The following is a 15,573-nucleotide window of genomic DNA, read 5'->3' as shown; positions in this document are numbered from 1 at the left end:
TGAAGAGGAAGGAGAGAGGGAGGGAGGGAGAGAGAGGCATTGATGTGAGAGAGACGCATTAATTGGTTGCTTCCCACGCATGCCCTGAATGGGGCCAGGGGTCGAACCTGCAACCCAGGGACATGCCCTTGACCAGAAATCGAACCCATGACCCTTCAGTGTGCAGGCTGATGCTCTAACCACTGGGAACACCTGCCAGGGTTCTATGTGCAGTTTTGAATTCCTATAGTCATAGTTGTGAAATCATCTTTGACATTAAAACATTTTTTTTTACAGCCTATGACTTCCTAGTTTTATTCGGAAAAAAACATGGCATCATATATACCCGCTGATTTGACAACAATATGTAAAGACACGAATGAGGGACAAAGCAACAAAAAATTAAGGTAAAATAAGATATAACTGTTAAAATGTTAACAATATATATCTAGCAGTATGTCAGTCTGCCAATGAAAAAATGTAAAGGCCATATGAGGGTTGGTAAGGATTCGAGTTTGGAAAACCTTACTCTACTGGAGGGTGGGACCTATTGAGATAGGCAGATTAACACTGTCTGCTGGCTCCTTCCCCCAGACCCACCTTGACATGCCAAGAGAGAGAGAACAAGGTTGATGGATGGGAGAAACTAACCAACATTTGAGAAATCCCAGGGAGGCCAAGGCTGTTGGTTCTGGGTATGGATATGGGTAGAAAATGGCCGTTCGGAGCAGATGGATAAATTAGGAATCCGTTATAAAGAGGGTATGTAGAAAACTCCCATACCTTTGGGAATGAAACATCTTATCTGAAAAAATAACAAATACTTTTATGAATAACTCATGGATGGAAGGAGTTACCCCTAAAGGAAATTAGAAAAACTTAGAACTGAATATATAGTAAAAGAAAGAAAAAAGGGGGGGGGACCTTTACCTACTGCATTAACTATGCGACACATGTAAAAACTGTGTGAGATAGCTACGTTAGTGTTTAGAGAGAAATTTATAGCCATAAAAATGTATATTATAAAATAAGAAAGGCTGAAAAAATTATAATGAGCTAACAGTCAGCTTTAAGAAATTAGAGGGAGCAACCTGAACTGAATAAAACTTTCTTTTTCTGGAAATAAAATATTTCAGTTCAGTTCCACTTAAAAAACAATAGTAGTTTCCTTACTCCAGCTATGAGCACATTAACCACATTTTCACATGCAAAAAGCTTAGGTACCTTCAGCTGCTTACAAGACATTCACATTCATGGGAAGTGTATGACTTTATTACAATTATGTATATATTTGTGACTTTCACATCTGGTAACCTTTTAAAACTCACATGTCATATGATTATTTTCTAAAAGTCAGCTTGGTTGGCCCGGCCATCCTGGCTCAAAGGTTGAGCGTCGACCTAGGAACCAGGAGGTCACGATTCAATTCCCCAGTCAGGGCACATGCCTGGGTTGTGGGCTCCATCCCCAGTGTGGGGCGTGCAGGAGGCAGCCGATCAATGATTCTCTCTCATCATTGTGTTTCTCTTTCTCTGTCTCCCTCCTCCTCCCTCTCCCCTTTCTTCTCTAAAATAAATAAAAATATATTTTAAAAATAAATTTTAGAAAGTCAGCTCATATATGATTATTTAAGGTTAGGAGAATCTCTTTTGAAAAACTTTAATAGTTATATTCATATAAGAATTCAGTAATTTCTTTGAAACTATAAACTTCAAGCTAAAGCTTGAGCAGTTTAAGTTATCTGACTGGCAATGCATGGAATTCTTACCAGGTTGTACTGTTTGGCTTATAGTTGGTCATTTCAAGTGGCATACAATTCTGTATGCAGAGGGCAAAACACCCAAAGAAAGTTGGAGGAGGAGATAAAGATTATCCGACCGTCACCATAATAAAAATCACGGATTTAAGAACTTATGAATGAGTTATCAGACCCGGGAAAGGCTACACTTTAAAACTGTTAGGAAAAAATATGAGAGAATTTTGCAGTTACCTTGGAATAAGGAGATATTTCCCAAACAAGACAGACAACACATACATGTCGGCAAAGAGTGAGGATTCTCAAGTCCCTTCCAGCTTTACAAATTTATGATAACATCACTTAGACCTGTTTAGCGTTTGAATAGGCTCATCAGACCTGCTTACCAAAGCACCCATCAAAAATCGCTGGCAGTGATAGATACTGTGTTGTAAAGTACAGAATAAAGACGTGTGCTTTTAAGTTCCAGAGAATGTCAAACATAGCATTTTCTTTTCCTTGTCATCGTAGATTTGTCCACTACGAAGAGCAGAATTACCAATATGTCGCGCCATCGCAGAATCAACCAGCTCCAACGACAGAAAACGAAACGTTGACCTGTAGACCTTGTCCTGCATCCTTGAAGTCAGAAAAAACAGAAGTTTTTTACCCAGATGATTACTATCCAGGCATGTTGACTTTTCTTTTATGGAGATGAAAAGGAGTTTGATAGCATTGAGTCAAGATAACAAGTGAAATACATATAAATACTACGTATTTCTTTAGTCATGGCAATTAGCAATATCTTTCAATATAAACCTTGCCTTTTTAAAGGGGACATAATCACCCGGCTGGTTGTGTTGCTCTAAGAATCAGGAGGTCACAGCCGAGACCGGTTTGGCTCAGTGGATAGAGCGTCGGCCTGCGGACTGAAAGGTCCCAGGTTCGATTCCGGTCAAGGGCATGTACCTGGGTTGGGGGCACATCCCCAGTAGGAGATGTGCAGGAGGCAGCTGATCGATGTCTCTCTCATCGAAGTTTCTAGCTCTCTATCTCTCTCTCTCTTCCTCTCTGTAAAAAATCAATAAAAAATAAAAAAAAGAGGTCACAGTTTGATTCCTGGTGAGGCACATGCCGGGGTTGCAGGCTCGATCCCTAGTAGGGGGCGTGCAAGAGGCAGCAGATCAATGATTCTCATTGATATTTCTCTCTCTATCCCTCTCACTTTATCTCTAAAACAAACAAACAAAAATCAAGAAAAACATATTTCAAAAATATAAAGGGAACATAATCTAAATACTGATCATAATATTAAAAATAACAGCGTTACCACTGCCACCACCAAGAACATGTGACATTCTTGTAGCAATTTACAGTTCACATCACTCTTTCACGAGTATCATCTTTTTTTCCCTGGGGACAACATTCTCCTAAATCCCAGTGCCTTCTGGCTGTTGCCACCTTTCTCCCTACCCCCACCCCTTCACAACCCCCTCCCCCCCAAATTGGGAATATTGGCTGAAATTGAACTTACTGTTTCATTTGTACTCATTTTGTTTTGCTTGTCATTTCTGTGTCTTATCACCTACTTGATTGTTGCTCAGTGCCTTGCACTACATAAATATTTGTTAAGTCAATGAGGAGAAAAATGTATTTGCTTTTTAGAAACCCTATTGTCAATAACTCCCCCATTCTTCTTCATGTTAAAAATCCACCAATCAGGCAAGTCATAGGAGGAATGAGAAAAAGGCCCGCTGTAACTTTTCTGAACTTGTATCTAAACATTTTTCTGGGCTCAGTTACCAAATGACAGCTAATAAAAAGGGGTTTGGTATGTGATCTGTAATGAGGATTCACATTTTTTGTAATAGTAAAATCAAATGCTAACATTTACCTTTGAAAGCACTTGCTGTGTGCTTTAGATATATTTACCAATTTAATCTTTACATCACCCTACAATCCTTATTTCAAAGGTGGGTGTAGTAAAACAGACTGATAACTTACAGAGCAAACCGCAGGACAGAGGTACAGCTCATAATTGCGCTGGGAACCGCGGTGTCTTGACTCAGAGCTTGTGTAAATCCGTTAACGATATAACGATCAACTGTATTGCTTGGTGTGTGGGATTACTCTGTGGTTATTCAGTTAATAATGGTTTGATTCTCAGATTATCTGCCAGAAAGTAGAACTCAACAGGTTGTTGCTCCAAAACCAGTTCCCCAGAAAAAGAAAGAGAAATCAAAGGAAAAAAAGGATCAAACTTGTCCTTCTCCGAAAGCCAAGGAGAAAAGGCTTGTGTCCTATGATAGGACAGGTACGTGGTATTCCTTGTTTAGAAGACTCGATACTTTTTCAAGTTACGCTGCGGTTTTGTGTGCTTACGTCTATTGCACAATGATTTTAGACCAGCGGTTCTCAACCTGTGGGTCGGGACCCTTTCACGGGGGTCGCCTAAGACCATCTGAAAACACATCTATAATGTCATATTGTTTTTGTGATGAATCACTGTGCTTTAATGATGTTCGTTTGTAACAATGAAATTGGGGGTCACCACAACATGAACTGTATTAAAGGGTCGCCGCATGAGGAAGGTTGAGAACCACTGCTTTTAGAACAGTCTTACTGCATTTTGTGTTTGGCTGCTTAAACAATTATTTACAATCTTTTTGAAAACCTAAAATATCAAGAGATTAAACAGTTGACAGACTGTTCAATCACTGTTTTTATTTAAGACAAATCTCTGAAGGTTATGATTATAGAATTAGAAATAAGATAAACTTCGATGGTTTTATTTTATACTTTCAGTGGTGCTTTCTGGAATTACTACATTTAATAGGCTTACGTCTTTGACAAAAAGTTTAAATCCCCCAATAAGTAATTCATTTAAACAGATTTATCTCCACTAGCATTTTCCAGTTTATGCTCTCTCTCTACCGGAAATTCTTATTTGTATTAATATTTTAAGTTTTATAGGAAAAGGAAAGACTTCTCACTTGAAGTGCCATGGTCCAGGGCACGTTCATCATAAAGTTACTGAAGCTTGAACTTTGGGGCCCCTCACTACCCAGGCTTCATGTGTTTTTAAGCACAAAACCCGCATGGATGTGGTGGTGTCCACGCCCTTGTCTAATCCCCTCCCCTAATGTGGGCAGGACCTGTGACCGGTTCCAACCAATAGAATAAAGCAAAGGTGATGCTGGGCTGTCACTCCTGTGATTATATTACACTAGAGGCCTGGTGCATGAAACTTCATGCACTCGGTGTGGGGGGGTTGTCCCTCAGCCCAGCCTGCACCCTCTCACAGTCCGGGACCCCTTGGGGGATGTCCACCTGCCAGCTTAGGCCCACTCCCCGGGGGATTGGGCCTAAGCTGGCAGTCAGACATCCCTCTGGCAGCCCGGGAACCCTCGGGTGCTAAGCCGCAGTCCGACATCCTTAGCACTGCTGAGGAGGCGGGAGAGGCTCCCGCCACCGCCATGGCTGCTGCGCTCGAAGCTGTCAGCCCAGCTTGTGACTGAGTGGAGCTCCCTCTGTGGGAGCACACTGACCACCAAGGGGTAGCTCCTGTGTTGAGTGTCTGCCCCCTGGTGGTCAGTGCATGTCATAGTGACCAGTCGTTCCACTGTTAGGGTCAATTTGCATATTACCCTTTTATTATATAGGATTCTGGACGACTCCATTTCCCAGCAGTCTTTATCAACTCTATTAAATCTGCCAAATTACCATCAAGAATGAATGTATTTAATTTTTACTTTACAATATTGCATAAGAGGAATACCCTTGCCAGCAGTTGATATTTTCCCATTTTTTATTTAACATATTTTGATTCTTTTTCAGGAAGCCTTTGCTATTCCAGGTTTATAAACATAGTCTCCCATATTTTCTTCTAATATTTCTATTATTTTCTACATTGACTTCTCTAACCCATCTATATATGGATTTCTAATCCACATATAATTATTATTCACCTTATAATAATTATGTATGCTTGCCTAGATAACTGCATGTTTTTCTAAAATGGCTAACCAATTTCCCAGTTCCTCTTTTGATTTGAAATACCACTTTTTCGCTTACTGGATTGTATTGTATAAATTGTCATAGCTGTTTTTCTTTTCCTATGCCAACACCACACTGCTTTGATTTCTATGTTTTTATATCCGAGTCTATGATGTTACTCGTGCGTACGTAGTTTGTACGATTTCCTTATACCAGTTTTCCGTTCCTCTTCCTCCTCTCTTTTATACCTAATGTTAACCGGCTTTCTTTTCAATTAACTATTTTAAATGTGTTTCCCTGTTTAAGCAACTGACAAGACATAGGCCACTAGTCAATGCCTCGAGCACAAAATTGAAAGGGGAACTTAACTCTGACAGGCGACGCCTTTCCAAATTCCTGACACCCTTTTATACAATCGCGCAAACCGCATTGCATCCTTCGCGAGAGAGTTGTTTTGATCAGCCAGTGTTTGTGAATTCTGGAGGAACAGAAATCTTGCACGACTTCATGGGCCTTGTCCGTTTTGCCAGCGTGGCGTCTGGCACGCTCCTCCCATGATCTGTTTTCCCGAGAAAAGATGTTTCAGGACTAAGAGGGCCACCTGTAGGGCCTGGCGAACAAAAGCCAAGAAAAGTGAATGTTTCAAGAAGAGCATCGTCAGCTGCTAGGAGAGCAAGAAAGATTTGGTCTGAAAGGTGTCGATGGGATGAGTAGTCTCAGGAGGATGAGCTGCATCTTACGTAGCCATCCCTTCTCTGCTGACCCCATTGCCCTCACCCTGCGTAGGCCTCTGTTAAGAAGATCCTTCTGACTGTGTGTCTGTGCTAGTGTCTCTTTTTGCTGGTCACCTGTGTCACTAGGTCTTTGGTGATCTCTTTCTCAAATGGAAAAAATGTTACATCTTCTTTCCAGCTTCAGTTAAAATTGAATCTTAAGTTATATTTTCTCTTCCAATTGTGTTGTCCGTGTAAACTTCCAGTGTAAGTTGCCATTGAAATTTGTTCTCTAAGTAGAAAAATTTGGACTAGTATACATACCCTTAAGCGATGCCCATACTGGCACTTACATTGGATCTTGTTTTAATATTCTCAACCAGAACCAGAGGATGACAATGTGATTAGACATATCCTCAGGCTGAGAAGAAAGCTTGGGTGGCAGACAAAATTACCGCACTGTAAGTTGGATTACAGGAATCACGAAACTACAGTTCAGAAGATTACTGTAAAGGTATTATTTTATCCAACTGTGTACTATAAAAGTTAATGTTTGAAACTGTATCTTAATCTTGATATCATTCATTATACTACACTAGAGGCCCAGTGCATGAAATTCATGCATTGGTAGGGTCCCTGGCGGCTGGGCCTTCCTCCCTTTCCCCCGCTGGTCCCACCCCCTGGTCGAACTCCCGGACAACTCCTGGTCGAGGGGACAATTTGCATGCTTTGCTTTTATTATATAGGATTAGAATCATTATCATATTAATATCAAGTCATAATCTCATTTCATGGTGAATGCTTATAAAAAGTATTTGGCATCACTTCATTTTGCTTATTTAAAGAATGGAATGGGTAAGAAAATCAATCTGCCTGAAATTGGAATGTACTCTTAACTTCATGTTTATCAGATTTTTGTGATTTTAAAAAGAAGTCCTGGTGGAAAGCTGGATGCAAAATTCAAAATTACAGCCACTGGAAGCTGTTTAAGCAGTTCAACAGCCTCTGAAGGCATCATTCACTGAATTAGAATAAGTAACACTAAGAGCTCTTTTATAATAAAGGTTAATTATCCAGAAAAGGCTAAATGAAAATTTTTTTAATTTAAATTTTATATTGTTTAAAGTATTACATATGTCTTCTTTTCCCCCCATTGACCTCTCCCTGGCCCTTCCCACCCCCCGTAAATGAAACTTTCTTACAGAGTTTTATCAATAAAAGTTAGAAGTTTCAAAGCTAAAGTAAATAAATTTGACTTAAAAACTTTCTTAGCGGGGAATGTCTGATTTCTCGGGCCCTCAAGTGAACGAGGGAGAGAGACGAGAGTACATTGCAATAGCTCAGAACATGGGCTCAGGGTCAGCCTTGTGTTCCAATGCTTACCTTGCCACTCTCTGACTTTGTGACTTTTCTCCAATTACCTAACTTCCCAACATAGTAATTTATACATCTGTTTACTGAGATTAAAAAGATCAGTTTAAGAGATTAACGTTAAGACGTTAAAAATTTTGTGGTTGTAGCCAAACCGGTTTGGCTCAGTGGATAGAGCGTCGCCTGCAGACCGAAAGGTCCCAGGTTCGATTCCGGTCAAGGGCATATACCTTGGTTGCGGGCACATCCCCAGTAGGAGGTGTGCAGGAGGCGGCTGGTCGATGTTTCTCTCTCATCGATGTTTCTAACTCTCTATTCCTCTCCCTTCCTCTCTGTAAAAAAATCAATTATATATATATATAAAATTCTGTGGTTGTAGAGATACGTATGTAGAACACTTTTTACTCATTAACTATTTATTGCTTGACAAATATTAGCTGTTAGTTATACTAAACCATCATCATTATCAAAAGAAATGATAAATTTCATATGCTCAAAAGGCTCCTGGTGTTGGCAGACAGATTTCCTGGAAGTGCAACATACCTGGCAAAGGTATGAGCTCTTTGGGTTCAGAAACATGCATGGCCCTGGCTGGTTTGGCTCAGTGGATAGAGCATCGGCCTGGGGACTGAAGGGTCCCAAGTTTAATTCTGGTCAAGGGCCCATGTCCAGGTTGTACGCTCAATCCCCAGTAGGGGGTGTGCAGGAGGCAGCTGATCAATGATCATCTCTCATCATTGATGTTTCTATCTCTCTCCTTTACTCTCGTAAATCAATAAAAATGTATTTTTAAAAAAATAAGCAGGCATGAGTAAGCATACAGATCAATTTTCATGAATTTTTTTTTACCACATTATAAGAATGAAAATTAAATCTTAAGATTGATCTTGTTGAACTCTGATTAGACACAATTTTATGTTAGCTTTTCTCTCAATATTATTTTTAATCTGTATTGACATTTCAGTTTACTGAGTAATGGGTCCAGCCATTTTACTACTTAATCTGGTCAAGTTAATGAAAAAAACTTTTTTTTAACCTCAGAAACCTTTGGAAGATGATGGCGAGTTTGTATATTGCCTTCCTCGGAAAGACCCTAACGTCTTTTATAATCCATACAATCTTCAGGTGGTCTCTGCCCACAAAGCTAGAAATTGCAAAGAATTTTGGACTGTTACTGCTTCATTCGTTTCAAAGGTAATATATAACGAAAGAAAATCAAGTTTGGCTGTAGATGAGGCGGTGGGGGTCAGAGAGAGAAAATGCTTAATTATACAGATAAGTGGTTCTGAGATAAACACAGGCTTTCTTTATTTCTTGAAGATAGTTCATATATTTTAAAGAAATAAAGTCCTTTCATGCCTTCTATCTGCAGGTTACCAAAATAGGTGTCGTGGAAGATGTAGAACTCATACCTACTCTGGAATGGCTAATAGAAAGGAGATGTTTCTACATATTACAAAAATTCAAGGTCATTTCTAATTTTCGGTGAGATGAATGAAACGGAACCCAATTGTTTGTAATGTGATCCTTTTGAAACAGTAATCTGCTGGTTGATGTCTGGGTTTTGCTATAGTGAAGCCATATTTATGGGGAATTATAGAGGAAATGGAGAAGTCTATACATTTTTTTTTTTTTAGATAAAGGAAGCTTACCCACTTAAGTATTACAACTCTTAATTTTATCTTTTTGGATGAATATTGTAAGAAAAAGATATTTTAAAGTCAAGTAACTTAAATGGACTGTAATGACCTTAATTTACTTTTTGTTTTTCATCCCTTTATTTATTAAATGAATATTAATTGAGTCTGCTACAAACCAGGCATTATTCTAGATGCTGTTGAACAAACCAAACAATTGTCCAGCTCTCAAAGGTCTTAGATTATAATGGGTGAGAGATAATGAAAGCACACATATATGCAAAATGTCAGATGAAGATGAAATACTATCCTTTATAATAAAAGGGTAATATGCAAATTGACCCTAATGATGGGACCACCGGGAACAACTGGTTGCTATGACGTGCACTGACCACCAGGGGGAAGATGCTCCTCAGGAGCTGCCCCCTGGCGGTCAGTGTGCTTCCACAGGGGGAGCTCCGCTCAGCCACAAGCTGGGCTGATGGCTGTGAGCACAGTGGCGGTGGTGGGAGCCTCTCCCACCTCCTCGGCAGCGCTAAGAATGTCCAACTGCGGCTTAGGGTTCCGGCCTAAGCCATCAGTCAGACATCCCCTGAGGGCTCTCAGGCTGCCAGAGGGATGTCTGACTGTCAGCTTAGGCCTGCTCCCCAGGTGGACATTTCCTAAGGGGTCCCAGACTGCAAGAGGGCACAGGCCGGGCTGAGGGACCCTCCCCCACTCTGCGAGTGTATGAATTTTCGTGCACTGGACCTCTAGTCTATATATATAAAAGCCTAAGTGACTGTTCGACCGGTAGCTATGACGTGCACTGACCACCAGGAGGCAGACACTCAATGCACAGGTACGGAAACATGGAACAGACTGATGAATCTCAGAGAGAATGGGGGAGGGGGAAGGATGGGAGGAGATTAACCAAAGATCAAATATGCATATTAGAGGCCTGGTGCATACTAGAGGATTCATGCACCGGGTGGGGGGGGGGGTCCCTCGACCTGGCCTGCGCCCTATCGCAATCTGGGACCCCTCGGGGATGTCAGACTGCCAGTTTCAGCCCGATCCCCGCAGGCCAGGCCAAGGAACCCCACCAGTGCATGAATCTGTGCACTGAGCCTCTAATGAAAAAATAAAACAGCATTCAGGAACTTGGCAGCTAGTTTTTTATTAAATTGATTGCGGTGACATTGGTTGACATGATCACATAGGTTTCAGGTGTGTGCTTCTATGTTACAAGATCTGTATGTTGCACCGTGTGCCCACCACCCAAAGCAGCTTACTGATTCAGACCATCATTTAAAAATGTGTCTAGTTCGAAGTTTCTACCACATCAGGATTCCTGAGACTGTGATCCTTCACAACGGAGTCCCAGACGGCTGTTCTTCCAGGATTTGTGTCTTGTTTTGTACTTTTTAAATTTCCTCTCTAATGTGTGTCTTTTCTTGTGGTCTGCTGCTATCTGCTGGGGACTAGGAAAAGAGAGAAATAACATTTTATTTACGTGTTTTTTTTTTTTTTTTTGTGGGTTCAAGGGTGAGAGTGAGGACTAGGAGGAGGTGGTAGAGGTCAGAGGAGGAATGAGAAAGTGTCAAGAAATAACATTTTAAATGATTACCTTTAATATTGTGAAAATAGTTGGAATAACTAAGGAGCTAGAGAACTTTCTGTAAGACAGGTGAATGGGTTCTGTGGCAGAGAAAGCATTCACTTACTGAACAGATCCTTCTTGTGCCTGTTCTGTTCCACTGTCATGAGCCCTGGAGGTGCAACCATGTGAAAAATATGCGAGGACTCTGTCCCTAGAGAAGTTCTGGTCTCTGGAGGGAGATAGATGACAAGTAAATCAGTGAGCTCATTGCAGGTAGTGAGAAGGGCCAGGAAGATATGTAAGATGGAGAAAACAGGTGTGTGTGTGTGTGTGTGTGTGTGTGTGTGTGTGTGTGTGTGTGACTGTTGTAAATAGATGGCTGATGAAAAGGGACACACGTGAGGTCTTGAAAGAGAAAAGTTCCAGACAGAATACAGCGAGCAAGTTTAATAAGGGTGAGGAATGATCACCAGAGAAACCTTTTAGTTCCTCCCCTTTGAGTTTCGAATATTACAAATGCGTCTTTTTAAGAAAGCATGCGTATTCAATATTATCAAAAGGACAGACATTGTCTTACATGTTTACTTACCACTATACCGTGATTTCTTATCAATGTACCTTTTCATTTCATTATCACTTGAAAATAGAACCTTGACTCCCCTTGTAATATAAGTCTCTTTTAAAAATAGCCAGTAAATGTTTAAGGGGAAAGAATGTATTTTTCTCGTTTTTCTGTTTATTGGAGTGTTGCAACTAAATCGCTCATACATCTATGAGGATTATAATGACTTTCATTTACATTTACGCCTTGTTCTCTATGCTGTTGATTGTTTGGGAGAAAGTGATACGGTTTAGTATTTGCTTTAGGTGAGTCAGGATGGATGAGGTGCCCTAGAGAATTTTCTGGTTGTACCAAGCCTTTACTGAATTGATGTAATCGTGACTGATGAATATAGACTGTGAGAAGTCTTTTTTTCTTTTTCAGAATGAATAAAGCATTTGTTACTTGGAAATTGACTGTTAAAAGAATTAAGACGGACAGAAGCAGGTAAGTCTTGATAGAAATCTCAAGAGGAAGCCTTATTTTTAAATATTGTAGTATGGAAGCAGACATAAATTAATATTCGCTCGGTGATTAGAAAGTCACATTCCATAACATGTATGATTAGGTTGAATCCATCTGCATTTGAATATTTTTGTTAAACATAATGTTATGTATGTGTGTATATAAATGTGTAGGGGTGTGTGTGTGTGTGTGTGTGTGTGTGTACACGTGTACACCATGCTTTGCTGTAAGGGAATCAGAGTGCTATGAAAAGCCTAGGATGAGCCCTAGCTGGTTTGGCTCAATGGATAGAGCGTCGGCCTGCGGACTGAAGGGTCCCAGGTTCGATTCCGGCCAAGGCTACATGCCTGGGCTGCAGGCTCGATCCCCAGTAGGGGGCATGTAGGAGGCAGCCGATCAATGACTCTCTCTCATCATTGATGTTTTTCTCTCTCTCTCTCTCTCTCCCTTCCTCTGTAAAATCAATAAAATATATATTTTTTTAAAAAAGAGCCTAGGACGAGATTCCCTTGGTCACTCGATCTAACTTTTCGCTTTCAAAAAGAGGAGTGATTCAGTAATCCAAGATGGATGACAGTGACTTCTATTTTGTAGGCTATCTGATAGCCAAGTTTCATTGCTGTCGTTGTTACTAAACTTTTTACTTGGAGATTGTTGTGACTGAAATGCAGTTGCAAGAAATGATGAAGAGGGACCCCGTGCCCAGTTTCCCCAGTGGTAACATCTTGCAAATCTGTGGTAAAATACGACAACCAGGACAGGGTGGTAGATGTAATACCTGTTAACTCTAGGCATATGAAGCAAATTATACTAGTTATCTCTAAATTAACTTCATTCGTTCTGAAGGAGAGATGATAAAGTCTGTGGAAATGTTTTTAACTTTCAGGTCATTTTTGTACTGCCATCTTTTCTGGGCTGATGAGTTATTTCAAAGCTACTTGCTTTACGTAAAGGGACTTTGTGAAGATGCTTTTAATCGCAGAAATGATGATGAATGTGAAGATAATTCATCTGCCATGTGCCTTGTAAAGGTGGGAAAAAGTAGCCCTTGTTGGTTTGGCTCAGTGGATAGAGCATTGGCCTGCGGACTGAAGGGTCCCAGGTTCCATTCCAGCTAAGGTCGCATGCCTGGGTTGTGGTCTCCATCCCCAGTGTGGGGTGTCCAGGAGGCAGCCGATCAATGATTCCCTTTCATCATTGATGTTTCTATTTCTCTATCCCTCTCCCTTCCTTTCTGAAATCAATTTTTTTAAAAAGTATATTTAAAAAAAGAAAAAGTATTCTACTATAAGCTAATATTGGTGTATAGAAACACGAAGAACAAATGGGGTTTTGAATCAAAGGAATACAGATATCTAGGACCATAAGTAAACCATCACGATGGATGACTAATGTCCTAGAATACCTGTAAAGATCTTTATTCCCTTGGGTAGTCAGTTTTAATAGTTAGCATTTCTTATAAATAATTTCTTCCTTACACTTAACCTAAGTCTGTTATGCAGCCCTTTGTTTGCAAAACTCCAAATGTGCAATATTATTTATAAACAATCTTCTGCATAACTGATAGGTACTAGCTAATCTTCCCTCAGTATAGCATGTCAAAAATTGTAATAAGTTGCAACGCAAAGGTATAGGTTACATTTATGAATTCTCCTGTTCCACAGTTCTAAGAAAGGGTGAACTTCTTAACAATTTAGTTTAATTTATATGCAATGGTTCTTTCAAAAAGGTTAAGTATATAAACGATAAATTTTAAGTGTTTAATATACAATTGAACAGGGTTCCAGCGACTTTCACTTCCCTTACCCACTGTGGGAGGGAGATAACTGAAAAGTAAAATTGATAATCATCTAGACTCAGAGAAATAGTAAGAGGGCTTGGACAAGTTATACATTTGACAAGCAGCTCAAATTAATCGTGTTGACTATACACATATAATAAGATGAATACTTGTACATCAACAGCTTATTTTTAGAATTGGTCATGTGTATTGACTATTACATAGTAGGTGCTCAGTAGTCTTTGAATGAATGAGTAAATAAAAGAATGAATGAAGAAAGATGGATTAATCACTACATGTAAAGTAATATTTTGTACTAGAGGCCCGGTGCACAAAAATTTGTGCACTTGGGGGGGGGGGGGGGTCCTTCAGCCCGGCCTGTGCCCTCTCGCAGTCTGGGACCCCTCGGGGGATGTCCACTTGCTGGCTTAGGCCCACTCCCTGGGGGATTAGGCCTAAGCTGGCAGTCAGACATCCCTCTGGCAGCCCGGGAGCCCTCGGGGGATGTCCACCTGCCAGCGGGGAGCAGGCCTAAGCTGCAGTCGGACATCCTTAGCGCTGCTGAGGAGGTGGGAGAGGCTCTTGTCACCACCGCTGTGCTGCAGCCGTCAGCCTGGCTTGTGGCTGAGCAGAGCTCCCCCTGTGGGAGTGCACTGACCACCAGGGGGAAGCTCCTGCATTGAGCGTCTTCCCCCTGGTGGTCAGTGTGTGTCATAGCTACCAGTCATTCCCAGTCATTCTGCTGTTAGGGTCAATTTGCATATTACCCTTTTATTATATAGGATAGTTCTATTGAGAATATTGTTTCCAAAGGATTAAATTTCAGTTAAGTAGGAGACATTTCCCAGGGGAGTGTTTCTTTTGATACGGTTTTAATGTAGCAGGAAATTGGTTGGGCAGCTGTGGTATTCGATTGTTTGATGAATGGCTGAGTGACAGGATTTATCACTTCACTTCATTAAAGCAAAGGAGACTTTAGAATATCTCTGCAGACTGTGCTTGAAATGTTAGTGGATGATAATCCTAACAGAAAAGGGAGGCTAGGACTCTTCCCTGGAGACCTTAGCCATGTCAGCTTCCACCAGACATCAAGGGTCAGGGAACAGACCTTCCCAATCAGACGCGTGTTTGTGAATTACCCTTTATACGCAAAGTGCTGTGCAAAGGAGATGCGTGTGAAGTGAAAAAAGGGAGCACCTCTTACAGCTCCTTGGAAAAGATTATCCTTTGCATGTAAACATGGTAACTGGTCCTGAGGGTATTCCCTCCGTTTTGGTAAGCATTGTAGCTCACCAACCAGTTAGGAGGCAGTGAGCAGTCATGCTAACGGGCAAGCAATACTGTAAAACAGCTAAGCCACAGACACTGTGCAGAAGCCTTTGGCATTGGTTAGGGCATGTTTCACAAAGGAAGGCTTTCCTGAGCTAGGCCTTGCGGGGTTTGGGTAGCCGCGGGGAGCAGCCAGGTGAGGAATAGGAGCATGAGTAAAGCATTCAGTTTTGCAAGTTAGTTGGGTCTGGAACGTGTGGCCAAGAAGAACAGACAAATGAAACAGTAGGAGCAGAGCCTGCCCTTAGGGCAGGGGCGCCCCTAGCGAGGGCATGAGGACAGTTGGCAAGAATCGGGAAGGGGTTCCTGAGGCTGGAGAAACCAGGGTCAAATGGAGGGAGAACGGAGCCTGGGGTCAGGAATTGGAAGCTGGCCAATGGAGCGT

General features: G+C 41.1%; 1 protein-coding gene across 1 annotated transcript in view; it reads left to right on the top strand.

The window, feature by feature from the left end:
• Nucleotides 1–273: 273 nt before the first annotated feature.
• The window catches only part of DNAH14 (dynein axonemal heavy chain 14), a 137,304-nt gene continuing 122,004 nt past the window's right edge, over nucleotides 274–15,573 (top strand). The window contains exons 1-8 of the mRNA XM_036355199.1: nucleotides 274–386; nucleotides 2,246–2,403; nucleotides 3,882–4,028; nucleotides 6,807–6,937; nucleotides 8,836–8,988; nucleotides 9,167–9,279; nucleotides 11,999–12,061; nucleotides 12,966–13,110. Coding sequence (XP_036211092.1) covers nucleotides 310–386; nucleotides 2,246–2,403; nucleotides 3,882–4,028; nucleotides 6,807–6,937; nucleotides 8,836–8,988; nucleotides 9,167–9,279; nucleotides 11,999–12,061; nucleotides 12,966–13,110 — 987 coding nt within the window. The 5' untranslated portion in view covers nucleotides 274–309. The remainder of the gene's footprint in view (nucleotides 387–2,245; nucleotides 2,404–3,881; nucleotides 4,029–6,806; nucleotides 6,938–8,835; nucleotides 8,989–9,166; nucleotides 9,280–11,998; nucleotides 12,062–12,965; nucleotides 13,111–15,573) is intronic.

This window comes from Myotis myotis, unplaced genomic scaffold (genome assembly GCF_014108235.1).
Source record: "Myotis myotis isolate mMyoMyo1 unplaced genomic scaffold, mMyoMyo1.p scaffold_m19_p_21, whole genome shotgun sequence".
Taxonomy (NCBI): Eukaryota; Metazoa; Chordata; class Mammalia; order Chiroptera; family Vespertilionidae; genus Myotis; species Myotis myotis.
The sequence above is the reverse complement of the archived record's forward strand: the minus strand, read 5'-3'. Positions and strand labels throughout refer to the sequence as shown.